This window comes from Babylonia areolata, chromosome 18 (assembly GCF_041734735.1).
Source record: "Babylonia areolata isolate BAREFJ2019XMU chromosome 18, ASM4173473v1, whole genome shotgun sequence".
NCBI lineage: Eukaryota > Metazoa > Mollusca > Gastropoda > Neogastropoda > Buccinidae > Babylonia > Babylonia areolata.
In genome coordinates this window covers 30,670,217-30,697,100 of record NC_134893.1, presented here as the reverse complement: position 1 = coordinate 30,697,100, position 26,884 = coordinate 30,670,217, and the positions used below count along the sequence as shown (strand labels likewise).

The window sequence follows — 26,884 nt, the reverse complement described above, 5'->3', positions numbered from 1 at the left end:
GTTCTTTATCAAGGTCAGCTGCAAAAAATGTTTACCTGTTATCCCGTTTAAAACAAGTCGTCAGTCCAGAGACTTCCTTTTTTTTCCATTCTCACATCATGTCTATAATTAATTACGTTTCAAACGTGTGGGACAACTGCAGCGAAGTGCACATGAAAAAACTAGATTCTGTACACAGTCGTGCTGTAAAAACACCTCAATGGTGTTTTACGAAATACACGCAGTCATCAATATCAGCTGCCACACCTCTTCCCTTGACTAAGCACCTAATATTGATTAATTGCGTACTTAAGCATAAAATCATATTCGGTAAATGTCCTACTTATCTACACCAAACTATTGTCTGCTATGATATTCGCAACCTAAATGCGACACTTATTCTACCCAAGCCAAGAATAGACCTTTTCAAATCGAGTTTGGCATACTCTGGCACGCACTGCTGGAACAATCTCCCCAAACACCTCAAAGAACCCTTTTCCACCACAACACTCAAGGAGAACCTTGGACAGTACATGTGTGCCGAAAGCCAGACCTAAAATCTGGTATAACATTGTCATTGACAATCCTTACAAACTATGTCGAAATGCGTCAATCACTTGATAATGTATCACGCCACAGAATTTTGTTTTCGAAGATCTGAATGTGTTCTCCTTACAGTGGACATAAAGCAACGAATACAAACCCCATTCTGGTCATGTCTACGATTCTATGTACTCGCATGTATTACGAATTGTGAAACAGCCACACTTTTCATTTTTCTTCTCTTTTTTTCTTTTTTTTTTTTTTCGCTCTGACAAAATTAATCTTTACATATCTTCTCTCTCTCTCTCTCTCTCTCTCTCTCTCAGGCCAGCACGGAATGCACGGAAAAAGACAACAGCACAAGCACGACATACATTGCATGTCCCAGACACGAAGATCGAGTAGTCAGTCGAGCATTGTTGACACACTGAGACGAATGGGGTGAAGAGATGGCAGTGGGGTGGGCAGACAAGAGAGACAAGGGGAGATAAATCACGGACAAAAAGTGTCCAAGATAAATAGGACATCGGCCGGGCCATTAGAGTGAACTCAGTTGATGAACAATTAAACAACTCTGCATGTGTTAACAAAATGAACATCCCAAGCACCAAAATAAAATTAAAATTTCTCAATTACAATGTAAACGGCTTGCTCCAAAAACTGGAACATAATGATTTCATTGAATATATTCAATCGCATGATGTTATTTGTTTAACAGAAACATTCGTTGCTGCAGAATTTGAATCTGACCTATTCAACAACTTTCTTTCTTTTATTCACTTCCAAGGCTTCTAAATTGTCACGCCATGGTAGGTATTCAGGTGGAGTTATTGTCATGATCAGGAAAATATTTTCTCCATATATCAAGCACATTCGAGTCACTACGGAAAACACTATAGTTATTAAAGTTTAGTAAAACTGTATCCGGAACCGATAAAGATGTTATGTGTATATGTTCTTATAATTATTCCCCCACATGATTCAAACTACTGGAGGACACATCTAGATGGATATGGTATATAGTTGCTGGAAGGTTGTTATCTTCAGTTACAAGACATGTATAATGATTTTTATGTTTTTTTGTTTGGTGACTTCAATGCCAGAACTTCCAGCGCTAACTACTGCTATGTGGACACCGATTTTCAAGTTCACGGGTGCGCACACAGTGATTTTCCCCGTGAATCGCGTGATGACTACCACAATGCTTTTGGTGATCAATTGCTAGAATTATGTAGCATGTTTGATTGCATCACTTTAAATGGATTGAGGAGAAAGGTTTTAATAGAAGTTTTATTTATATATCCAGTTCGGGATGCAGTGTAGTAGATTATTTCATTATTTCTAATGATCTTTATGTTAGTGTCAATGTTGTTTCACTGGATGTTCATAATGTGTCATAGTCTGATCACTTGCCGGTAGTTTTGACATGTTTGCTGGAAGAAAGTGATAATATAAAAGAAGAAAAGAAGGAATCAGCAAAGAATTCTGGAATGATCAGGAAAAATGTATGGAAAATAAAGAAAGAGGTAGAGTTTATCCGTAAATGGAAAAGTAGATATATTCAGAATATGCTGCAAGCAGCAAGTGACACTCTGGTACATGATACCAGTGAAGCTTTAACCATGTTTGTCAAATGTTTAAATAATGCTGGTAGTTGTATGGTTGCTAAATGTTATTCTGGCAGAGCAAAACGACACTCGGAATGGTTTGATGACGAATGTAAAAAAGCAAAGAAAAATACCAGAAGAAAAATAAAACATTTTTCGAAAATCAAGGGATGCGGGCGGTAGAGAAGAATATCTTCAAGCAAAAAGGTTATTTAAACGTTTGAAAAAAAGAAGAAGAAGAAACGTGATTTTCATAGAGATAAGGCCGCTTTTCTCAGCTCAAATTCATTACATACAAAACTATTTTGGCAAGAAATAAAAAGTATGGGATGTGCAAAAAATAACGAAACGTTAGCAACAATGTCACGATTGATGAATGGTATGAACATTTTAAGAATGTTTTTGGAAATAATACTGATGACTTCAATCATGAACTTCCCGAGTTTGATCGGTTTGAAGAGCCAGAACACATCATAAGTACAGTTATTAAAGAAGAGGAAGTGAAACCTGCCATGAAAAAACTAAAAACGGGCAAAACAAGTAGTCTTGATGGTGTAAGTGCAGAAATGTTGAAATTAGATGAGGAGAAAATTATTTCCTTCATAACAAAACTATTTGATACTATATTTAGTAAGGGTAAGTATCCACAGGAATGGGTAAAAGCTGTTGTTATAATCAATCCATAAAAAGGTGATATAGAAGATGCAGATAACTTCAGAGGGGTGTCCCTGTTTACTATCATATCCAAATGTTGCACAACTGTGTTGAATTCAAGGTTATATTTATAGCTAGAAGATAATAGGCTAGGCTAATCTCTGAATGTCAAGCTGGTTTTCGAAAACACCATTCTACTATAGATCACATTCTTACTCTCTATCCAGAATAGTCTATTCAAAAAAGGTGAAAAAAAAACTATATGTTGCTTTTGTGGGTTTTAAGAAAGCATTTGACTCTGTTTGACATGATAGACTGTCAGAATGCATTAAAAAAATGGAATAAAAGGAAAGTTTTCATGTTCACTTCGGGCGATGTATGATTCTTTAATGCCATGTGTAAGGATAAACTCTCAGATTGTTTTGCCTGTCCTGTTGGTGTTCGTCAAGGATGTGTATTAAGCCCCAACTTATTTTCTCTTTTTAACAGATCATATACCAAGAAATGGAAAACATGGTGTTCAAATGCTTCCTGGAATTATGGAATTGTTTATATTACTTTTTGCCGACGATGTTGTGCTCTCATCCACTCCTTCAGGTCTGCACACACAGTTAAACTGTCTAAAGGTTTGCTGTGAAACCATGAAACTTAGTGTAAATAAAAACTAAACAAAAATTATGGTCTTTCGCAAAGGCGGATTCTTGGGTAAAAGAGAAAAATGGTTTTATGAAGGCGTACCACTCGAAGTTTTTTGTTGGTTTTTTTAATACGAAAATAAAACCAATATTACTCTGAAATATGGGAAATGCAACGATTGGATCATATCGAAAAGGTTCATATCATGGCATGCAAAAGATTTTTAGGGGTTCCTGTGCACATACCCAACAAGATGGTGTATGGCGAACTGGGACGTTATCCATTGTACGTGAACTCGTGCATAAGCTGCCTTCAGTACTGGTGTTAACTTCTGGAAATGGATCAGCAACGGTTACCACGACAAGCTTGCGACATGTTACGGTATTTAAATGAAAATGGAAAGAACTGCTGGGTTACACAAATAAGATAAATTTTATGTCAAACTGGTTTCGGTATTGTGTGGCTGGTCGACATATTTATTCAGGAATGGTCCGGGACTATTCGAGATAGAGAGACATATTCACATTATCGATCATTTAAGGTTGTCTTTGAGAGAGAAAAAATACATAATGAATGTTGGTATTTACTGCTTTAGAGTTGCTCTCTCTCTCAGATCAGACTTGGTGTACTTCTTCTCAATAATAATATTCATCGTTATAGCAATTCGAACCCGAAAAGATGCTGCCCCTTTTGTATATCAAAAACCGAAAATAAATTGCATTTTCTGTTTGAATGCCCAGTGCATACAGATTTAAGAATAAATTTTCTAAAAGACTCAAAGAAGGTTCCCATTTGCATATTGCTCCAAGCAGACTATGAACCACATAGGCGAAATATGTCTCAATTTATATCTCATGGGATCAAGAAAAGATCTCATATATCAATGGTGATTGCTGAAATGAAGCTTTCTACATTAATTTCATACCTTATATATGATTGTGATGTTGGTGAATGTGTAAGATGACACTTCAAACATGATGTTAATATGCTACGAAATGTCAAATGTACACTATAAACACGTTTATTATTATTATTATTGTTGTTGTTGTTTTTGTTGCTGTTGTTAATTAACGTGTGTGTGTGTGTGTGTGTGTGTGTGTGTGTGTGTGTGTGTGTGTGTGTGTGTGTGTGTGTGTGTGTGTGTGTGTGTGTGTGTGTGTGTGTGTGTGATCGTTTAAGAAGTTTGTCAACCCTTGAAGTTTTGCTGGCTGAACGACAATCAGTGATAACCCAAACATCCCCTTCGACTTTTAATCAGCTTGTCTTATTCTGTCGAGATTTGCCAGTACGCAAGTTTATATTATAACAATGTTCTTGTTATTGATATGTTTATCCAGTTTGTACCCCTCCGACACCACCCCCCGACCCCTGACCGCACCAGACCCTGCCCCCCCCCCCTTCCCCACAACAGCCCCCTTCCGATGTGTTTGAAAAAGGCCGATGTACAATCAACCATTTGCTTTCTCTCTCTGTGTGTGTGTGTGTGTGTGTGTGTGTGTGTGTGTGTGTGTGTGTGTTTGTGTGTGTGTGTGTGTGTGTGTGTGTGTGTGTGTGTGCTCTGTCTCTCTCTCTCTCTTTCTTTATCTCCCTCCCCCACATAATGTGTCCATCTATCCATATCCCAATTACCCGTCCCCTTATTGTGTGTGTGTGTGTGTGTACGTTTGTGCGTGCGTGCGTGCGTGCGTATGTGTGCGAGTGTGTGTGAGTGTGTGTATGTGTGTATCTGTGTGTGTTATATTTGTGTCTGTAGCTGTATCTTATGTCTCTTACATATGTGTTATAAATTCTATCGTTACTTTTCTGTGTTAATTTCACTCGAATCATGTGTAGCAATCATGCCTGGGTTTTATTGTTGCTGTTTTTTCCTTGGTGTGTTTGTTAGTGTGTGTGTGTGTGTGTATGTGTGTGTGTGTGTGTGTGTGGTGTAGTGTGTAGTGTGTCGTATTACTCACTTCTGTTTCGTACATATGTGAGTGAAGTTGTGTCTCTCAGTTTGACGTAGTGTTGTACATTGTACATGTATTTAGTATAACAACATTTATATGCGTATATGTTTGCGTGTCTCTTAGAACAACGGTACATGTGTAAGTCGGCCAAAGTGCTAATGTCTTCACCTTTGGAAAATAAAGATCCATTCGTTCATTCATTCATTTCTCTCTTTCTCTCTTTCACTCTCTTTCTCATTCACTTTTTTTCTCTCCTCTTACCCTCAAATCCTCATTTTCCACATGAATCCCTTATTTTCATAAAGTGTGTGTGTGTGTGTGTGTGTGTGTGTGTGCGTGCGTGCGTGCGTGCGTGCGTGCGTATGTGTGCGAGTGTGTGTGAGTGTGTGTATGTGTGAATCTGTGTGTGTTATATCTGTGTCTGTTGCTGTATCTCTCTGTGTATGTGTGTGTTCGCGCGTGCGCATCCGTGTGTGATATGTATTTTTCACGCGTATGGCGTGCAATCATGTGTGCTCGCTTGTGAACGAACCCGCGCCCATGTGCACTTATGCATAATAATAAGTATATTAAGTGTAGGAGATATTCTTTGCGACGTTTTCGTGGTTTGTTTCAGATTGTACCGAAGACCATCACTGAAATCGGAGGTAACAGTTTCAGTCTTCTCGCAAACTGTCAGTTTCAAGGCGTCGAAGTGTGCGGAATGATTCACACAAACAACACTACATATGCGTTAATATAAAGAAAGTTTAAAAAATTAAAAGGCAGACGCCTGACCACCGTATGATCCCAATGCGCATGCCTGGCCTTGAGAGCCTACCCTGTGATTGCTTCACAGCAGACGACAGTTATAACGATGGCATTCTGGCAACGTGATTGGGGAGAATTTATATTCTGGGACTATAACGTGGTGAAAAAAAAAGCAGAAGAATATTGATGTTCGGCAGGCCATTTATCTGGAAGCAAAACTTAAAACTTTATCCTTTAAGAATGACGAATTCTCCACCTATACGTGACTGATGACAAAGCTTGCATTACACAAACACTTTCGTTTGAAGGGAAGTGGACTTCATCAAAGTATTCCGACGAAACAAGGGAGAATTCATGAAATTGGTGTGATAAAACAGGAAGAATTCATCAAAATATTGTGACAGAAAGGGAGAATTAATCAATATGTTGTGACAAAAAAAGGGAGAATACATCAAAATATTGTGACCGCATTACAAAAGTGGGATTCATCACAATATTATGACAAACACGGTGCAATCCTTAAAATAATTGTTGTGGCATAAAGGGTAACTCAAATTGTTGTGACATAAATGATTTTCATCAAATAGTGTGACAAAAGGGAGAATTGATCAGAATGATTTAGCACTAAAAACAGTGAATTCGTCAAAATATTGTTATGGAAAAGATTTTATCAAAAATGTTATGGCAACGAAGGATAGGATATCAAAATAGTGTGACAGAAAGGAGATCGACGCCCCCTCCCCAAGTGAGGTGACAACCACCTCCGCATATCTATCTATGTGTGTGTGTGTGTGTGTGTGTGTGTGTTGTGGTAGTTGAACTTTGTACTCTGTAATTCCCACTGTCGCTATTTTTAGTCCGGGTGGCGTGATGGTAGGTCGTGTTGCAGACACCACGTACTGGCGCCGTGCAGTGGGAAGAGGGTGGGCACTGAGAACTTTGGAAACTACTTCCTGGTCCTCGCTTGGCCTGAAGACTCCGTGTCTTTTTTTGTGGGTTTTTTTTCTTTGCAGCTTTTGTCTCCTCCCACTTTTCGTGCGAAACGCGTACACAGTGTGTTGGAAGTTTAGGCCGCAAAGGTAAGAAAGATTGTGCGGGGTGGAGGGGAATGATCGTTGTCGTGTTACTGTCGAAGGAAAACTAGTTGCTCGCTTCTCTGGCTTCCACTCGAGCGGCAAACGTTTGTGGCTGTTCAGGGTTGCTGCGGTTGGTTGACCACACCTCTATATAAAAGGAGGCTACTTTTCTGACTCGCTCTCATTTTGCCCAGGGGCCGTCTGTTGACGACGGATTTGACAAGAGGAGGAGACAGAGACAGAAACAGACAGGGAAAGAGAGGTTTGGAAAAAAGAGACAATTATATGTAATTTCGCGCTCTCAGTGAATGGGATGCGGAACAGAAAGTTCGCGATTATATTTTCCTTGAGAACTGTGCGGAAATCCGAGGACAAACTGTGTTGGAAATCAGTGTCTTTAACTTCGACTTTTCCCTTTAAACTTTAACGTTCATAACAGCTGTTTTTAACAGACGCTCTTCTCGATATCCAAGTGTGAAAGCAAACTCTTTCCGGCGCTTGTGGATGGAAGAAGAGTTATTTTGATGGACGCTGTCATTCACAAAGCACTGCTTTATTAATCAAGTGGAAAGCGGTTGTTGTTTTTCCAGGAAACGAGTGATTATTGGTGGGTTATTTTTCCCCTGGTGTATACTAAGTCAGTGTCTGTGGATTTGCAGAAATCAGTGATTTGTGGATTTTTCCTCCTCAAAAGCTGGCCTGATCCTCAAAAACTTATAAGTAAGTGGAGAATTCTTTTTTTCTGTTTGCTTGTTTGCTAGTTGTTGTTTTTTGCTTTGTTTGTTGTTGTTGTTGTTGTGTGTGTGGTTTTAGTTGTTTTATTTTGTTTTTTGTGGGTTTTTGTTTGTTTGTTTTTTGTTGCTGACATGAACTTGTCAGCTGGTGTGATCAAAACAACTTAGAACTCAACGTATAAAAAATCAAAGAATTAATTCTAGATTTCAGGAAGACCAGATCTGACCCCTTACCACTTGTCATTGAAGACAATCAAGTAGCCTGAGAGATCATCAACGACTTTAAATTTCTCGGACTGATTATTTACAACGATTTGAAATGGGAGGAAAATACGGAAAAAATTGTTAAGAAAGCACAACAGCGCCTGCATTTTCTTCGGCGCCTCAAAAAGTTCGGAATTAAAAAAGAAATCATGGTTGATTTCTACCGAGCAGTCATTGAAAGTGTGCTAACCTTTGCTATTACTGTTTGGAACGGAAACATTTCCAAGGCAGAAGTTGCAGCCCTGAACAGAATCGTAAAAACTGCCACCAAGATTACCGGGGCTGATCTACCTTCTCTAGAAGACACATAGTACAAGCAGCTACTCAAAAAAGCAAAATCAATCAGCCAAGACGAATCACATCCAGCTCCCCTCTGGTCGACGGTACAGAAGTATAATGACGAAAACCACTCGCTTCGCCAATAGCTTTTTCCCCAAAGCAGTCAATGCCCTGTCTCTCGGTCAAATCCAGTGTGATCAATAAAATTGTGCAACAAACAACCATGTACCTGAATATCTAGTCATCAGCACCGTCCACATGTAATATACAGGTTCTGTTCAAACGTGTGTGTGTGTGTGCGTGCTTGTGTGTGTGTGCAGTGCGTGCATGCGTGAGTATGCACAAGTTTTTATATTGATATGCACGTGTATGTAAGTTATTTCTACTGTATATGTGTTTGTGTATGGTTTTCGACATATTCTGTTCTATTCTATGTTGATCCTTATATTTATTCAAACAAATTTAACTTTTTATCACTGTACCCAGTACCCTGACCTTAACATGGAAGAGGACCCGTTGGTTGAATTCTCTCAGCTAATGTCTTTTTTTTTTTAACCTTTGAATCACGAGCTGTTATGCATCACTAGATCTGTGACTCCCTTCCCCCAACCCACCCATCTGCCCACGAAAAAGAACAATAAAAGAACAATGTAAGCGGTGAAAACAATCTAATGTGTGATTTCACCACATCAGCCGCGAATATGGTGTTGCATTGCATTTTATTGAATTGTGGTGCTGTGTGGTATAGTGTAGTGTATTGCATTGTGGTGTAGTAGTTTAGTGTGGTGTGGTGTGGTGTGGTGTAGTGTAGTGTAGTGTAGTGTAGTGTAGTGTAGTGTAGTGTAGTGTAGTGTAGTGTACTAATTGTCACAGCAGATTTATCTCTGAGGTTCCAGCAGCTCTCCACAGGGACAGCACATCGCCACAGTACAGCGCCACCCATTTTTTTTAAATGCCTGCAAATGTACTTGCTTTTTGTTTTCCTCATAAAGCGGACTTTTCTACAGAATTCCAACCCTTTTGTTGCCGTGGGTTCTTTTACGTGCGCAAGGTGCAGATCACACACGGGATCTCGGTTCATAGTTTCATCCGAGTGACTGACTCGTGCTCAGAGTACCACTCAAAGTCCAGCGGATTGAGCGAGAAGAAAATACTGACGAGATTGGGACTCATTTCTTCACGCTCAGATTTTCTCGATTCCCAGACTGACTTGTTACCACCATTTCACCGTGCACCTGTGCAGTGAAGGCCTAGAGGTAACGCATCCGCCTTGGAAGCAGAGAATCTGAGCGCGCTGGTTCGAATCAGGGCTCAGTCGCCGGTATTTCCTCCCCCTCCACTAGACCTTGAGTGGTGGTCTGGACGTTAGTCATATGGATGAGACGATAAACCGAGGTCCCGTGTGCAGCATGCACTTAGCGCACGTAAAAGAACCCACGGCAACAAAAGGGTTGTCCCTGGCAAAATTCTGTAAAAAAAATAAAAATAAAAAAAAAAATCCGCTTCGATAGGAAAATACAAAATTGCACGCAGGATTTTTTTTTTTTTTTAATGAGTGGCGCTGTCAGTGTAGCGACGCGCTCTCCCTGGTGAGAAATATGTTGTGACAAAAAAATAAGAGAAATACAAATACTGTCCTGGGGCCACTTATTGTCGGAAGTCAATGACTTTTGTACCACGTATCATTTGGAAACAAAAATTGTTTGCTTCTGAAGCACTGTTACTAGCCTTTGACATAGGCAGTACATACAGTAATGTGTCCTGTGACTGGTTAGATCAGTGACACCGAGGAACATAACTCCAGACATATGTTAAGTTTATAAGTAACCATGGTATGTCACGATACTGCAGCTGACTGACTTGAAAGAACAATGCAGCAAACTATATCATTCCTTCTGAACCGAGTTTTAAGCAGTCTGTGGATTGTCAGACTTTTGACGTACGTTGGACCACACATTGTTTTACACTCACAACTTAGGATTGTTGTTGTTGTCATTTGGGGCAAACAACCATTACATACAATCATTTATGCATCATGGGCTTCCCAAGAAAGCTTCACACATGACAACCTACCAAGCATTTTCTTGGCAAGGTTTTCTTTTACGTTGTTTGCTTGCTCGTTTCTGATACATGTAGAGAATCTCCTTCCTGTGTGTTTAAATCTTCATACGTGATATCCTCTACCCGTGTCCACTCTGCACCTGTGTACTTTAAACCTACACATGTGACCTCTGAACCTCTGTCCATTCTCCACTTGTACCTACTTTCAACCTACATCTGTGACCTGCTCTACCTACCTTGTGTACAGTCTGCACCTTGTGTAATGGAAACCTAAATGTGTGACCTCTACCATGTAAACCGTGTGTCCACCCTGTGTCCAGAGTGGGCAGGATGGTGTCCACTCTGTACATTAAACCTACATTAACCCTTGTTTGGTCTGCAACTGTGTACATTGAACTTACACCTGAGACCTCTTCACCTCTGTCCATTCTGCACCTTAAACCTACATCTGCGACTCATCTACCTCTTGTGTACAGTCTGCACCTGCATACTTTAAACCTACATTTGTGAACTCCTCCACATACCTTGTGCACAGTCTGCACCTAGGTAATTTAAACCTACATTACCCTGTGTTCAGTCTGCACTTGTGTACTTTAAACCTACATCTGAGACCTCCCCCACATACCTTGTGCACATTCTGCACTTATGTAATTCAAATGTATGTTACCCTTGTGTCCATTCTGCATCTGTGTACATTAAACCTACATCTGAGACCCCCTCTACCTATCTTGTGTACAGTTTGCAGCTGTGTGCTTGAAACCTACATTACCCTGTGTTCAGTCTGCACCTATGTGCATTAAACCTACATCTAAGATCTCTTAAGCCGAGTCCATTGTGCACCTGTGTGCATTAAATCTACATATGTGGCCTCCTCTACCCACCGTGTGTCCACTGTGCTGCACCTGTGTACTTCAAATCTAAATGTGTGACCTCCTCTACCATGTAAACCGTGTGTCCACCCTGTGTTCAGAGCGGGCAGGATGGTGTCCAGGTACTTTAAACCTACACCTGTCACCTTTTAAACATCTGTCCATTCTGCACCCGTGTGTACTTTAAACCTACACCTGTGACCTCTTAACCTCTGTCCATTCTGCACCCGTGTGTATTTTAAACCTACACCTGTGACCTCCTCTTAACCTCTGTCCATTCTGCACCCGTGTGTACTTTAAACCTACACCTGTGACCTCTTAACCTCTGTCCATTCTGCACCCGTGTGTATTTTAAACCTACACCTGTGACCTCCTCTTAACCTCTGTCCATTCTGCACCCGTGTGTATTTTAAACCTACACCTGTGACCTCCTCTTAACCTCTGTCCATTTTGCACCCATCTGTACTTTAAACCTACACCTGTGACCTCTTAACCTCCGTACATTTTGCACCCATGTGTACTTTAAACCTACACATGTGACATCCTCTTAACCTCTGTCCATTCTGCACCCATGTGTACTTTAAACCTACACCTGTGACCTGCTCTACCCTCCTTGTATACAGTCTGCACCTTGTGTAAGTGAAACCTAAATGCGTGACCTCTACCATGTAAACCTTGTGCCCACCCTGCGCCCAGAGTGGGCAGGATGGTGTCCATTCTGTACTTTAAACCTACATTAACCTTTGTTTGGTCTGCAACTGTGTACTTTAAACCTACACTGAGACCTCTACCATGTAAACCTTGTGTCCACCCTGTGTGGCAGGGCAGGATGGTGTCCATGAAGCAAGTACAGGCCACCTTTGTGCGGGCCGTCCTGCTGCTGCACTTCCTGCTGGTGGTGTGGCGGGTGACCGAGGCCTGGACGGACGAGTACTGGATGCTGGCCGTGGCCATTGTGCCCTTCCTTCTGGAGGGGGTGTTCACTGTCTTCAGGAAGGACGGCATCGAGTGGAAACAGTGGGTGGTGGTGGCTGTCGTTGTTGTTGTTGTCGGCGGTTGTGTGTTGTGGGGTTGTGTTTAGTTGTTGGGGTTGGGGTTGGGATTTGTTGTCTGTTGTGAGTTGTGCTGCTGTGTGTTGTTTGGTTGTTGTGTTTGTTGTTTTTTGGGGTTGGTTTGTGTTTTTTGTGGGGTTTTTTTGTTTTGTTTTTTGTTGTTGTTTTTTTGGGGGGTGATGGCTTCTGTGTGTATGTGTGTGTGTGCGCGCGCACATGTGTGTTCGTTCTTTAGTTTAGCGTCTTTTCACTATCAGTGATATTAGACGTTAAAAAAAAAAGGGGGGGGGAGGGGGGCATGGGGGGAGGAAGGTGGTATAACTAACATGCAATTACATTTAACAGTAACAATTCAATAATAATAATGATAATAATCAGAAACCATTAACACAATTCTGAAGTGCATTGAAGGAATGTAGAACTAGGGCTATGAACTAATGCCTGTGAAAGTTCGACCATAAGAATCTCGTCAGAAATAACTTTACAAAAATCATCTGCAGAATTATTATTCTCTTTGAAATACTTGGGCAAGAAGGTACGTAACTGCTGGCAGTGAAACACACACACACATATGTGTGTGTGTGTGTGTGTGTGTGTGTGTCGCACCTCCTGATATGTAACTGTAAAGACATCCATTCTTATGTTTTCCAAGCAAGCGCCAGTAATTACATATGACAGATTTATATCACATTATTCAAGCGTTACGAAGAATCAAATCAAATCAAATTATGGTGCTTAGCGCCTCGCCGACCACTAAGGCCATCTCAAGGCTATCGCCACGTTAAGTCTTAAGAAGAAAGTCGAGTGGAAATCATTCTAATAATGATACAAAGATTAGGTAAATTAATCAAGTGCAAGTAAAATATTTTGGCAATATTAACATTTTTACCCGTCCAGTCTTCGATGTTGAAGTCAGAAATAAAATCTACCCAAATGGGTATACCTGTTTCTGACGAACGTGTCCACCATCTCTGGTTCGACATTCTTATATTATAATTAACATTTTCACCCGTCGGCAGTACAAAACATACGTGAAAAACTCCAAAACGGGTAAAAATGTTAATTAGATATATATATATAAGTTTGTCGACTATAGAAGAGGATTTTAAAAGGAATTTGTCCACATTAGAAAGGTGTCTAAAAATGGAGTGCTGCTTTGCCGGGGGTATTGAGTTGTGCACTTCGAAACTGTAAACGGAATGAAGTGTGGAGTCCTTCGCGCGAGGCTGAAAACGACAGTGCACGACGACACAAGGGTTTGCGATTGTACTTACCGATGTAGTACATGAATCCACATGTTTTGCGCAGAGCCCCACACACACTTTGATGGAATGAAATTGTCTGTGTACACCGTCGGCGCACCAAACCACGAAATGAAGTCAGGTGTCAGTGCCTACACACACAATCCCGGAACCATGAAGTTGTCAACCCTACACACATTATCACGGAAAGAACTTGTGAGTGTACACTGGCACGCACAACATCATAAGTCACGGAATGAAGTCAGCCTGAGCCCCGGCAACTATACGGACACACTGGCAAACACGGAATGAAGCTGTCACTGTACACAGTTGCCAGACACATGTTGAAGGAATGTTGTGATTGTACATGCACGACCTGTCCTGTCTGCCGAAGTGGATGTGCACGAAGGGGACGTAGGAAAGAGGTAACTGTGCACTGACAATCTTGTACTTGAAGTGAAGACAGAATGAACTGCACCGTGTTTCAGCGGGAGGATGAAAACAAGAGTGGAGGACTAGACAACTGATGGGTTCCGAACGTAACAAGAACAACTGTGTGCGTACGGAAAGAATGGCCATCTGTGGATCTGTGGATCGGCACCTATTGTCTCGTCCCCCACTATTTTCATTCTCTCGCGAAGCATGGTACAGTTCATTCCGTCTTCACTTTAAATAACCTGGCGATCGCGTACACTGACCGCTTTCGATCGAACTGCTCTATACGACGTCCCGTTCGCGCATGTCCGCTCCTGGAGATATGACAGCGACGAACTTCCCGAATTCTTTACGAATTTTTCTATTCGAGTCAAGCCCATTGCTTGATGCATGGAATGCCCCACAAACTCGGACATACCGGCGTTTAGAATCAAGACATGTTTCATTACGAGTACTGACACAAACTTGTGTATATATACACACTCCCGTCTTAATCGTTTTCATGTATGTTTTGTACCACAGACGGGTAACTTCGAAATTACCCGTGGGTGCGATTTTTTCCTTTCACTTTGCGTATCCCCCATTCTTTCCAAGCCCCTTACTAGGTGCATGGAATGCCCAAAAAGGCATCCCTTTTTAGACACCTTTCTAATCTCGACAAGTTCGTTTTAAAATCCTCTACTATAGTCGACAAACATATATATATATAATTAACATTTTCACCCGTTTGGGACTTTCTCAAGTATGTTTTGTACTGCCGACGGGTAAAAATGTTAATTATAATATAAGAATGTCGAACCAGAGATCGTGCACAACTTCGTCACAAGCCGGTATACCCATTTCGGTAGATTTTAGTTGACTTCAACATCGAAGAGTGGACGGGTAAAAATGTTAATATTCTTTTCTCCCTGTCACAGTAGCAATGATATCATACACACTTTGACAAAAAGGAATCTTACTGCCAAGTTTAGAAACAGTACGATAATATGATAACATCGAGTTGGGTTTGGTTTTTTTTTAGACCAAAAAGCAAAACGACTATCGAATGCACAAACAAATACACTTATCCAAATTACTCCATCGACGCTATAGCAATGAATTAAAATAAACACCAGAAATATTCTAAGTTGTTGTTTTTTTTTCCACTCTCACCTGAGCACTAGGGTCACAGAGCTAAAGTTCTCTGTGGCTCTAAGCAGAACGGCCGCACAGGTTCGGTGACAAACAAGTTGTGCCAGAGAGCACGCATCTGCCTGAGCTTTCACCTGAACATCCGTATAAGAAAAATAAATGTTCACTCAAGCGCCCCATGCGCCTCGTGCAACCACACATAATATATCGAAATTGACTCTCTCAAGAAAGTGTTGGGCCACACGAAAGAAAACGTCTACTTCGATGTGATGACTTCCATCACAATATCTCGTTTGTGAATTTGAACTGAACATGTTCGCAATTTTTTTTCTTCGACATAAAATATGGTGTTTTCTCAAGATAATTTTTTCTGAATTTGATGATTAAAGATATCCAACAGCACATCCGTAATACTTGATTGAATTACTTATTCAGTCTTCTCATGGATGAAGTGCTAGTATTCAGTGTTTCTTTTTCCAAAACTCGGAAAAAACATGGACTATCTATCTATCTATCTATCTGTCTATCTATCTATATATATATTCTGTTGAAAAACAACACCTATTTTGTTAAACAAAAACAATAAAATCTTAATTTTCGCTGCCACCCGGCAGCTTGGTCACAAACTACACTGATAACAGATGACGTATGTTATTTTTACGTCATCTTTCTGACCATACATGATGTCTTCTTCTACGTAAAGTTATCATATTCTAAATGTTCTTTCAATTGTCTATGTACACATCACATATGCTCTCTCATAAACACACACACACACACACACACACACACACACACACACACACACATATATATATATATATAATATATATATATATATATGTATATATGTATCCAGACATGTACTTCTATTTCTATCTGGATATCCTTATGTATATATATATATATATATATATATATATATATATATATATATATATATATATATGAAGAGAGAAAGAAAGATGTCCGTGCACATCTGTCTGACAGGTTCTCAGTATGTTTCTTTTTCTACCTGTGTGCCACCCTGCCTGGAATCTGGCTGCTTGAGGTCCATAAGACTCAGGTCTTCCAGAACGGGAACTTCTCGCTGGTGGATGACGTCACTATCAACGGGGTGTGTTTCGCTGTCTGCCTGCCTGTCTGGCTGGCTGTTTGTTTCTCTCTCTCTCTCTCTCTCTCTCTCTCTCTCTCTCTCTCTCTCTGTCTGTGAAGACAAGTCGAGTCAAGACAAGACAAGACAAGACAGAAACATGACGAATTCACGATTGCAAAAGTATCTCGTGCATGGTCTTGCACATTCGCCCCACACAGTTACAGTTTAAGTTTTCTCAAGGAGGCGTCAAAACCATATGCACTACACCGCATATGCTCTCTCTGTCTGTCTGTCTCTCTCCCTCTGTGTGTGTGTGTGTGTGTGTGTGTGTGTGTGTGTGTGTGTCTAAAGATATTACAGATCTCAACAACTTTAGACCAATATCCCTACTACCGTTGTTTCCAAGCCTCTCGAAAAGCACGTCCACAAACACCTTATGAAACACATGGAGCAATGCAACCTCTTTCATCACCGACAGTCCGGCTTTTGCCGTTATCACTTCTGTCACACCAGCCTTAATCCGACTTTGTGACGCGTGGTTATCTGCAATCAATCATTACAAAATCACCGGAACAGTTTTCCTCGATTTCAAGAAGGCCTTTGATCTGTGGATCACGAAATACTGATGAACAAATTAAATGAGTATACTCAAAACCAGTCAGCTGTCTCATTCTTCCGGTCTTACCTGGAAAACAGAACACAGCGTGTTTACTTAAATGGCACGTGTTCTTCTGAAGGTCATGTAGATCGTGGTGTACCGCAAGGCTCTATTCTTGGACCTCTACTCTTTTGCATCTATATAAACGACCTGTCGATGCACATATCACCTTGCAACGTCATCTGCGATCTATTCGCTGATGATAGTTCTCTTCATTGTAGTGATGCTAACATCGATCTTGTACAACCATCGCTACAACAGGGAATAAATGACATCTCAGGCTGGTGTTAACAAAATCACATGGAACTTAACCCATGTAAGACAAAAAGTATGGCACTGACATCCAGACAGAAACACCAACATAAGCCTCTCACTTTAAAATATGAGTTACACAAGAACTTGGTTGAACAAGTTTGTGAGCACCGCGTTCTTGGGGTAATAATTGATAAAGAACTCAACTGGCAAGCTCATATTGACCATGTCTGCGAACAGTTAGCTCGCAATCTGTTCTTACTCAGTAAACTTAGATATTATGTCGATGTTCCATCCCGAAAATTATTCTTCGGGGCACATTGTCTTTCTCATATCAATTATGCATCTACAGTCTGGAGCAATGCCAGTCACAACCAGCTAAAAACAATTAACTCATTACATAGACGAGCAGCTAAGCTTATTCTACCTGACCACTCACTATCAACAGATGAGAAATTAACAAAACTGGAAATATTACCTCTGTACAAGCAATTCGACTACAATAGAATTGTCCTCATGTTCAAAGTACACAACCACATGTCACCACCGTATCTCAATGAATTTGTTCAAAGGGCAACAGAGCGTTACGATTCAGATAATTATATTCTGCCTCGTGTGCGCATTGACTTGTACAAATCTGGCTTTGCATTTTTTGGACCATCTGTTTGGAACTCTCTTTCTACGTTCATCAAGACGTGCGATTCATTATCATCCTTCAAATCAAGGGCACGAAAACTTCTGCTCCACAAACAATAGGCCCCCCAAACAAATATAGCCAGCTTAAAAACACCATGCCCTTTTTGTGAAATGTATGCGTTGTCTGTTTCTTTACATACACTAAAGTGTTTCATCTAATTTTCAGCCTTTTTGTGATTTTCATGTATTACATGCACGCCATTGATTGGATGTTATTGTCTGCCACATCAGCATCAGAACTGTCATCACTGTTGTATATGTACAGTGATATAACTATGTTTCTCGGTTCTCTTTATTTATTTCTCATTTCAGTCAGGCCTCTTTCCTGTATTCTGTGTGGTGATTAATTTGACAGTCTTAATTACCCCCTTTACTTCATGCCTTTCAATATTGATTTTTTTTCCTTTTTCTTTTTCAATATCTGCTAATGTACTACAATATGATTTGTTTTGTACAACAATATGATTTGATACCTAAGTATGTTTATGTATGCATATGTATACATATATGTTTGTACATGTAGACACATGCATGCATGTGTGCATATGTGCATATATGTATGTGCATAAAGGTGTGTGTGTTTGGGGATGAGTATGTGCATGCATGGGTGGGTGTGTGGGTGGGTGTGAGTGTGTGACTGTGATCCCTTAATCAATTTTTTCATACTGATGATGATGGTGTGTTGATTATCATTATTATCATTAGTAGTAGGGGTGATTGTGGTAGTAGTAGTGGTCAGTAGTAGTAGCAGTAGCAATAGTAGTATTTACTATTATTATTATTGTTGTTTGAATCTCTGTGTGTGTGTGTGTGTGTGTGTGTGTGTGTGTGTGTGTGTGTGTGTGTGTGTGTGTGTGTTGCGAGAAACCTCTGCTGTCTTGTCTCTCCCACCCTCGCACCCCCACCCCTCCCCACCCCCACCCCCACCCCCCAGGTGGAGATCCCATTGCGGCTGAGCCCCAACACGTGGGTGCTGGTGGTGGAGGAGATGATGCTCTACCTGATGATTCTGGGCCGCTGGATGATGCCTCGCGGGGAGGTGGGCAGGGAGCAGCTGACCCAGCTGCTCTTCGGCTTCATCGGCATCGCCTCCGACATCATGGTCCGTCCGTGGGATGGGGGGAGATGAAGGGGAAGGGGATGGGGGAGGAGGAGTGAGAGCTGGAGAGGATTAGGGTGTGGGGGATGGGTGGAAAGGACAGATGCGGGGTGCGAGTGGGGGTGGGGTTGGGAGGTAGGGAGGAAAGGGTGGAGGGAAGAGTTGACCCAGATGGATTTTTTTTTCTTCTTATCCACCGGCATTTTCTCAGACATCAGTGTCATGTGGACTGGAGGAGTAAAGGAACGGCAGAGTATGTAGGTGAGGGTGTGGATGGCAGGGCTTTGGGGGTCGGGGGGCGGGGGAGGGGGGTTGTTTGGGTGATGACTTTTTCTGATGGTACGATGGTGGATGGGTGTGAGAGAGGGTGGAGATTGGAGAGGCAAGTGAGGCAGAATACAGCACAAATCATCGCTTGTATCATCACCATCATCATCATCATCATCATCATCATCATGTCCTTATCACTGTCGTCTTCGCTGGCATCATCATCATCAAATCATGATCATCATCATCATCATCAAATCATCACCAACATCGTCATGATCATCATCATCAACATCATCATCATCAAATCAACACCATCATCATCATCGTCGTTCTTTTCACCTTGGCAGGAGCTGTTCTCCCTGTTCGACGAGGACTCCAACATCCGCCAGAACACGGTCCTCATCTACCTCATCCTGGGCGTGTGGTCCCTCAGCGTCCTTCAGTTCACCTTGACCTTCGTCACGAGCCACCGACCTCGGCGCGCGCGCGGCCTGCGCACGAGCCTCTCCGTGAGGAGCTACCACCTGGAGGAGCGCGAGCACCGCGTGTCCGTGCTGCGGGTGGAGCTGTTGGCAACGGTGCTGTCCCTGCTGATGCAGGTGGGAGGAGATGGGGGCTCGGGGGGAGGGAGTCTGGAGGCGGGGGGGGGCTTGGTTCGGGGGGGGGGGGGCTGATGGACAAAGAGTAGTTGGGCGGGTGTAGGTAGGGTGGAGTTTTGGTTTGGAAGTGAGGGTTGGGTTGGACGGGGAGTTGGGTGGAGAGTGGTGGTGGGTGTAGGGTGGGGTGTTGGTTTTGATGGTGGGGTGGGACAGGGAATGGTGTGTAGGGTGGATTGTTGATTTTGAGGGTAAAGGTGAGGTGAGACGAGTAATGGAGGGTAGGGAGGGTGTAGGGTGGGTTGTTGGTTTGAAGGGTGATGGTGGGTTGGGACGGGGAGTGGTGGAGGGATGTAGGGTGAATTGTTGTTTTGGAGGGTGAGGGTGGGGTAGAAAGGGCAATGAGAAGGGGTGGGGGTGTAGGGTGGGTTGTTGGTTTGGACGGTGGGGTGGGGTGGGACGGGTAGTGGTGGGAGTTGTAGGGTGGATAGTTGGTTTGGAGGGTGGGGTGGGGCGGGACGGGTATTGGGGGTGGGGGTGGGGGTGTAGGGTGGATTGTTGATTTGGACGGTGAGAGTGGGGTGGGACGTGGAATGGGGTGAGGAGTGTGGGGTGAATTGTTGGTTTGATGGGTGAGGGTGGGGAGGGACAGGGAGTGAGGGGATGTTGTAGGGTGGATTGCTGGTTTGGAAGGTGAGGGTGGGGTGGGACTGGGAATGGGGTGGCAGGTTTAGGATGGATTGTTGGTTTTGAGGGTAAGGTTTGGGTGGGGTGGGGAGTGGAGGGGGAGTGTTGGGTGGATTGGTGTGTAGGGTGGGCATGGGGTGGGATGGGGAGTGGGTGAGGTGTAGGGTGATTTGTTGGTTTGGAGGGGGAGGGTGTGGTGGGAGGGGTAGTAGGTACGGGGGTGTAGGGTGGAGTGGGACAAGGAGTTGTGGGAATAGGGTTTTTTGTTGATGTGGTGGTAGGGGTAAAGCACAAAGGGCGAGCGAGAAAGGGGGAACAGAGAGGCACACAGACATGGTGTTGATGGCTTCTCACCTTGCTCGCGGTCTGGGACTCACACGTTCACTCGCATACACGGGTAGGCTTTTACGTGTATGACCGTTTTTGCCCCCGCCATGTAGGCAGTCGTACTCCGTTTTCTGGGAGGGGGGAGGGGTGCATGCCAAGAATGTTCTTGTTTCCATAACCCACCGGACGTTGACATATATTAACGATCTTTACCGTGCGTATTTGATCTTCTGCGTGCGTTTACACACAAAGGATGTTCAGATCGTAGCAGGTTTGCACATATGTTGACCTGGGAGATCGGGAAAATAAATTTCGACCCTTTACCCACAGGGCGTCATGACCTGGAATCGAGCCCGGAACCCTCAGATTGAAAGTCCAACGCTTTAACCACTCGGATGGGCTGTTGTGCCCGTCAGGGGTGGGGGTGTGTGAGGAGGACGGTCACCTGGACAAGAATGTTGTGTGGTGTTGCAGGACGGGCCATTCCTGGGCGTGCGTCTATACACCATGATCCGCTACAAGCTGCTCACCTACAGCCTGCTGTTCTTCACCTGCAAGAACGTCCTTGTCATCCTCTTGCTTGTATACAAAATCTTCCTGCTCCTCATCAAGATCTGCTGTCCTTCCAGCCGCCGTCGCCCCCAGGAAGACGGTGACGAGGAGAAAGAACTCCCTCACCTCCATCCTAATTTCGACTTCATGAAGGTCATCCCCGCCCCGGAACACCAGAGTTCTGGAGCCGATCTGCCGCCGGGGGACCTGAGGAAGAGGCGTGAGGAGAAAGACCACCAACACATCTTCGATCCTGACCCCCTCAGCCTGGACGAAGGCGATCTGCAGAAGGCCATCGAGGGGCCGGCCACCCCGGCCAGGACCATAGCCAAGGGGAAGAAGCGCGGCAGGCGTGTGAGCCACGGCGGCCCTGCCACGACAGAGACGGGAGCTGCTGAAGATGGTGTGGAGGAGGGCGTCGACAACCATGCCTTTGTTTCGGGTCTGCAGGACGACTTTGGCTGGAATGAATCTCTTAATCAGGACGACACTGACAGGAATGAACCCCTCGCTCACCAGGACGACCCTGACAGGAATGAACCCATTGCTCACCAGGACGACACTAACAGGAATGAAACCCTTGCTCACCAGGACGACCCTGACAGGAATGAAACCCTTGCTCACCAGGACGACTCTGGTCAAAGTGAAGAATCTCTTGGGAAGAAGGGACGCCCCGCTGAGGAAGGAAAAAGAGAAGACCCCCCTGCTGAGAAAGGACAATCCAAAAAAATTACCATCATCAACTTTAAATTTTGAATCCCTGGCATTTTTTCGGCTCTGAGTATGCAGATGGATATGGTTGTTGAACCAGTCATCTTCTCGTTTGCTGTTTTCATTTGAAGATCAGCCTTCAAGTTGGCGTGAATGGTTTTCTGGATTGTTTCCCACGGGCCAGGTCATGCAGCTTGTCTTGAAGGGTAGTGGGTGTCGGCTAGATCTCCTCCCTCAGACCTCTGAGGTCCGTGCAGTCCTGGAGGATATGTTTTGGTGGTCTGCTCTGCCTCTCCGCACGGGCACAGAGGGGGCAGCACAAATACGGAAGCATTTGTGCGTCTGGCTGTTTCATTGATTGTGTCCTGTCTACAGGCCAAAGATGGTGACCTGGTCTTGAGTTTGTACAGCCCGTGGTAGATGTCTTGTTGCTGTGTTGTTTTGAAGTGAGATTCAGTCGTTGTCTTCATATCTGTATATTATGTTCCTGAATTTATTTCTTGATCATCTTCTGTACACGTACCCAGCTTGCAATTTTGTCTGCTTGTTCATTTCCATATATTCCATGGTGTGGGGGGGAATCCATTACAGTGCCACCCTGAGGTACTTGATGCTGCTCAGTGCTATCCCAAGTCGCAGCAGCTTGTTGGAAGCTCAAGCTCTGATTTGGCTGGCATCAGTCAGAAGATGACCTGGCCATCCTTGTCTGCTGCTGATGTTTGGAGCGTGGATCAGCGCTTCTGTTTTGGCTGTGTAGTTAGAGCAGTTAATGCCAATTTGCAATTCATCTGCTTGCTATTATTTTGTGACTGACAACACCTGTGTAAAGCTGTTCTCATGCCCTTTTGGGGAATCTTTCTTCAAGCATGGCTCGTATTGGGGATCTTATTTTGAATCATCGCTGTGCTCTTCTACGATAGCGAGATATGGCACTGACATGCATATGATGATGTCTTTTCTTCCAGTCTGTCTGTCGAAGGAGAGGGTGCTGCGATAAGAGCGAGGTTTTCAACGTGATGTGGGAGCCATTCTTGATGCAGCTTCGATGCCTTTTTGGTTTCTCTAGCATTAGAAGGTTTGTTTTTTGTTTGTTTGCTTTCGTTCTTATCGGTTTGGATTCTACGTGACTGAAGTTTGTTATAGCAAAAAGTAATAAAATTACAACACAACACAACACAAATCCAGTCGTGAGTGATGTCCCCTCAGTCTGAGTGGGATCTCCTAGCTGTACTTATCGATAGGTCTGGGTTTGATTTTTTCTTTTTGTCCTTGTTTTCTTTCCCGTCCTCCACTCATTTCTGCTCCCTCCACCCGCCTTTCTCCTCCCTACCCCTCCACCCAACCTTTCTCCTCCCAGCCCCTCCACCCAACCTTTCTCCTTCCTACCCCTCCACCCAACCTTTCTCCTCCCTACCCCTCCACCCAACCTTCCTCCTTCCTACCCCTCCACCCAACCTTTCTCCTTCCTACCCCTCCACCCAACCTTCCTCCTTCCTACCCCTCCACCCAACCTTTCTCCTTCCTACCCCTCCACCCAACCTTCCTCCTTCCTACCCCTCCACCCAACCTTTCTCCTTCCTACCCCTCCACCCAACCTTCCTCCATCCTACCCCTCTACCCGCCTTCCTCATCCCTACCCCTCTACCCGCCTTCCTCCTTCCTACCCCTCCACCCAACCTTTCTCCTTCCTACCCCTCCACCCAGCCTTCCTCCTTCCTACCCCTCTACCCGCCTTCCTCATCCCTACCCCTCCACCCGCCTTCCTCCTTCCTACCCCTCCACCCAACCTTTCTCCTCCCTACCCCTCCATCCAACCTTTCTCCTTCCTACCCCTCCACCCAACCTTTCTCCTTCCTACCCCATCACCCCCCTCCTCCTTCCTACCCCTCTACCCGCCTTCCTCATCCCTACCCCTCCACCCGCCTTCCTCCTTCCTACCCCTCCACCCAACCTTTCTCCTTCCTACCCCTCCACCCAACCTTTCTCCTCCCTACCCCTCCACCCGCCTTCCTCCTTCCTACCCCTCCACCCAACCTTTCTCCTTCCTACCCCTCCACCCAACCTTCCTCCTTCCTACCCCATCACCCCCCTCCTCCTTCCTACCCCTCTACCCGCCTTCCTCCTTCCTACCCCATCACTCCCCTCCTCCATCCTACCCCTCTACCCGCCTTCCTCCTCCATAGCCCTCCACCCGCCTTCCTCCTCCATACCCCTCCACCCAACCTTTCTCCTTCCTACCCCTCCACCCAACCTTTCTCCTTCCTACCCCATCACTCCCCTCTTCCATCCTACCCCTCTACCCGCCTTCCTCCTCCCTACCCCTCCACCCAACCTTTCTCCTTCCTACCCCATCACTCCCCTCTTCCTTCCTACCCCTCTACCCGCCTTCCTCCTCCCTACCCCTCCACCCGCCTTCCTCCTCCATACCCCTCCACCCAACCTTCTCATCCCTACCCCTCCACCCAACCTTCCTCCTTCCTACCCATCCACCCGCCTTCCTCCTTCCTACCCCTCCACCCAACCTTTCTCCTCCCTACCCCTCCACCCGCCTTCCTCCTTCCTACCCCTCCACCCGCCTTCCTCCTTCCTACCCCTCCACCCGCCTTCCTCCTCCCTACCCCTCCACCCAACCTTCCTCCTTCCTACCCCTCCACCCGCCTTCCTCCTTCCTACCCCTCCACCCAACCTTTCTCCTCCCTACCCCTCCACCCAACCTTTCTCCTTCCTACCCCTCCACCCAACCTTTCTCCTCCCTACCCCTCCACCCGCCTTTCTCCTTCCTACCCCTCCACCCAACCTTTCTCCTTCCTACCCCTCCACCCGCCTTTCTCCTCCCTACCCCTCCACCCAACCTTTCTCCTTCCTACCCCTCCACCCGCCTTTCTCCTTCCTACCCCTCCACCCAACCTTTCTCCTCCCTACCCCTCCACCCAACCTTTCTCCTTCCTACCCCTCCACCCAACCTTCCTCCTCCCTACCCCTCCACCCAACCTTCCTCCTTCCTACCCCTCCACCCAACCTTCCTCCTCCCTACCCCTCCATCCAACCTTTCTCCTCCCTACCCCTCCACCCAACCTTTCTCCTTCCTACCCCTCCACCCGCCTTCCTCCTTCCTACCCCTCCACCCAACCTTTCTCCTCCCTACCCCTCCACCCAACCTTTCTCCTTCCTACCCCTCCACCCGCCTTCCTCCTTCCTACCCCATCACTCCCCTCCTCCATCCTACCCCTCCACCCGCCTTCCTCCTTCCTACCCCATCACTCCCCTCCTCCATCCTACCCCTCTACCCGCCTTCCTCCTCCCTACCCCTCCACCTGCCTTCCTCCTCCCTACCCCATCACTCCCCTCCTCCATCCTACCCCTCTACCCGCCTTCCTCCTCCCTACCCCTCCACCCAACCTTTCTCCTCCCTGCCCCTCTACCCGCCTTTCTCCTTCCTACCCCTCCACCCAACCTTTCTCCTTCCTACCCCTCCACCCGCCTTCCTCTTCCCTACCCCTCCACCCAACCTTTCTCCTTCCCACCCCTCCACCCGCCTTTCTCCTTCCTACCCCTCCACCCGCCTTTCTCCTTCCTACCCCTCCACCCGCCTTCCTCCTCCATACCCCTCCACCCAACCTTTCTCCTTCCTACCCCTCCACCCGCCTTCCTCTTCCCTACCCCTCCACCCAACCTTTCTCCTTCCTACCCCTCCACCCGCCTTCCTTCTCCCTACCCCTCCACCCGCCTTCCTCCTCCCTACCCCTCCACCCAACCTTTCTCCTTCCTACCCCTCCACCCGCCTTCCTCCTTCCTACCCCTCCACCCAACCTTTCTCCTCCCTACCCCTCCACCCGCCTTCCTCCTTCCTACCCCATCACCCCCCTCCTCCTTCCTACCCCTCTACCCGCCTTCCTCCTCCCTACCCCTCCACCCGCCTTCCTCCTTCCTACCCCATCACCCAACCTTCCCTGGACCATTGGTCTTCGTGTGGCCCAGGAGGCCTTTGAATGCCTTTCTGTCTGCTTGCTTGCCATGGGTGATGTGCCGGTAGGACCGCTGTATGTACTGAGGCGCTAAGGGCAGTGAGTTCTGGCACTGGCACCAGCTGTCTGCTCATGCTGAAGCATGGGTTCGCTGTGGAAGGAATTTGTGGGGCGGGGGGGGGGGGGGTGAGGAGTTGCTTGCTGCGGACACTTCTTTTGACCTCCTCCTATTTTTCCTCCTAATTTGTCGGGGGTGAATGAAGTAGAAATGGCTAACACCTCCAGCATTATTCTTCTGTTCACGGATTTAACTGGTTTAAGGTGGTTGCTACTTCGGTAAATTGTTGTACTTATTCGTAGAAGCAGCACTGTGACTTTTTCTTCTTTTTTTATCGTTTCAGAAATTGTTCCTGTTGCTGTTGTTTTCTACTGTGTTTTCATCCCTGATGAGACCTCCACACTCAGCTGGGCGATAAACAACAACTTCACACAAAGCAAATGGTTATGAAATCAAACACACGCCCTCTGTTCGATGCCTAGTTCACACACACACACACACACACACACACACACACACACACACACACACACACACACACACACACACACACGGTCAGGCAGGCAGGCAAACACTCTGTTGTTTAGCACCAGGTAGTGAAATATTATCCAGCACATGCAGGCAAAGCTCTCAGCTCCCAAAATTCTTAGTGAAAGC

General features: G+C 45.1%; 1 protein-coding gene across 2 annotated transcripts; it reads left to right on the top strand.

Moving 5' to 3' along the window:
- The first annotated feature begins 7,060 nt into the window (after positions 1 to 7,060).
- Positions 7,061 to 23,705, top strand: LOC143292654 (uncharacterized). 2 transcript variants are annotated; one of them, XM_076603147.1, is made up of 7 exons: positions 7,061 to 7,197; positions 7,315 to 7,914; positions 12,225 to 12,418; positions 16,251 to 16,377; positions 18,897 to 19,064; positions 19,679 to 19,930; positions 21,416 to 23,705. In XM_076603147.1, exons 3-7 carry the CDS (start codon positions 12,231 to 12,233, stop codon positions 22,247 to 22,249), a joined length of 1,569 nt encoding a protein of 522 aa, XP_076459262.1. In that variant the 5' UTR covers positions 7,061 to 7,197; positions 7,315 to 7,914; positions 12,225 to 12,230; the 3' UTR covers positions 22,250 to 23,705. The 2 variants fall into 2 exon arrangements, with proteins under 2 accessions (XP_076459262.1, XP_076459263.1); XM_076603148.1 differs by having other exon boundaries at positions 7,132 to 7,197; positions 7,389 to 7,914.
- Positions 23,706 to 26,884: the final 3,179 nt, after the last annotated feature.

What these genes read in the sequence shown, in the direction of transcription:
- LOC143292654 (XM_076603147.1), top strand. Translation starts at nt 12,231, where the DNA reads ATGGTGTCCATGAAGCAAGTACAGGCCACCTTTGTGCGGGCCGTCCTG. An exon ending in GACGGCATCGAGTGGAAACA is followed by an intron (nt 12,419 to 16,250) that starts GTGGGTGGTGGT and finishes TCTGTCTGACAG; the next exon opens with GTTCTCAGTATGTTTCTTTT. An exon ending in TGCTGTCCCTGCTGATGCAG is followed by an intron (nt 19,931 to 21,415) that starts GTGGGAGGAGAT and finishes GTGGTGTTGCAG; the next exon opens with GACGGGCCATTCCTGGGCGT.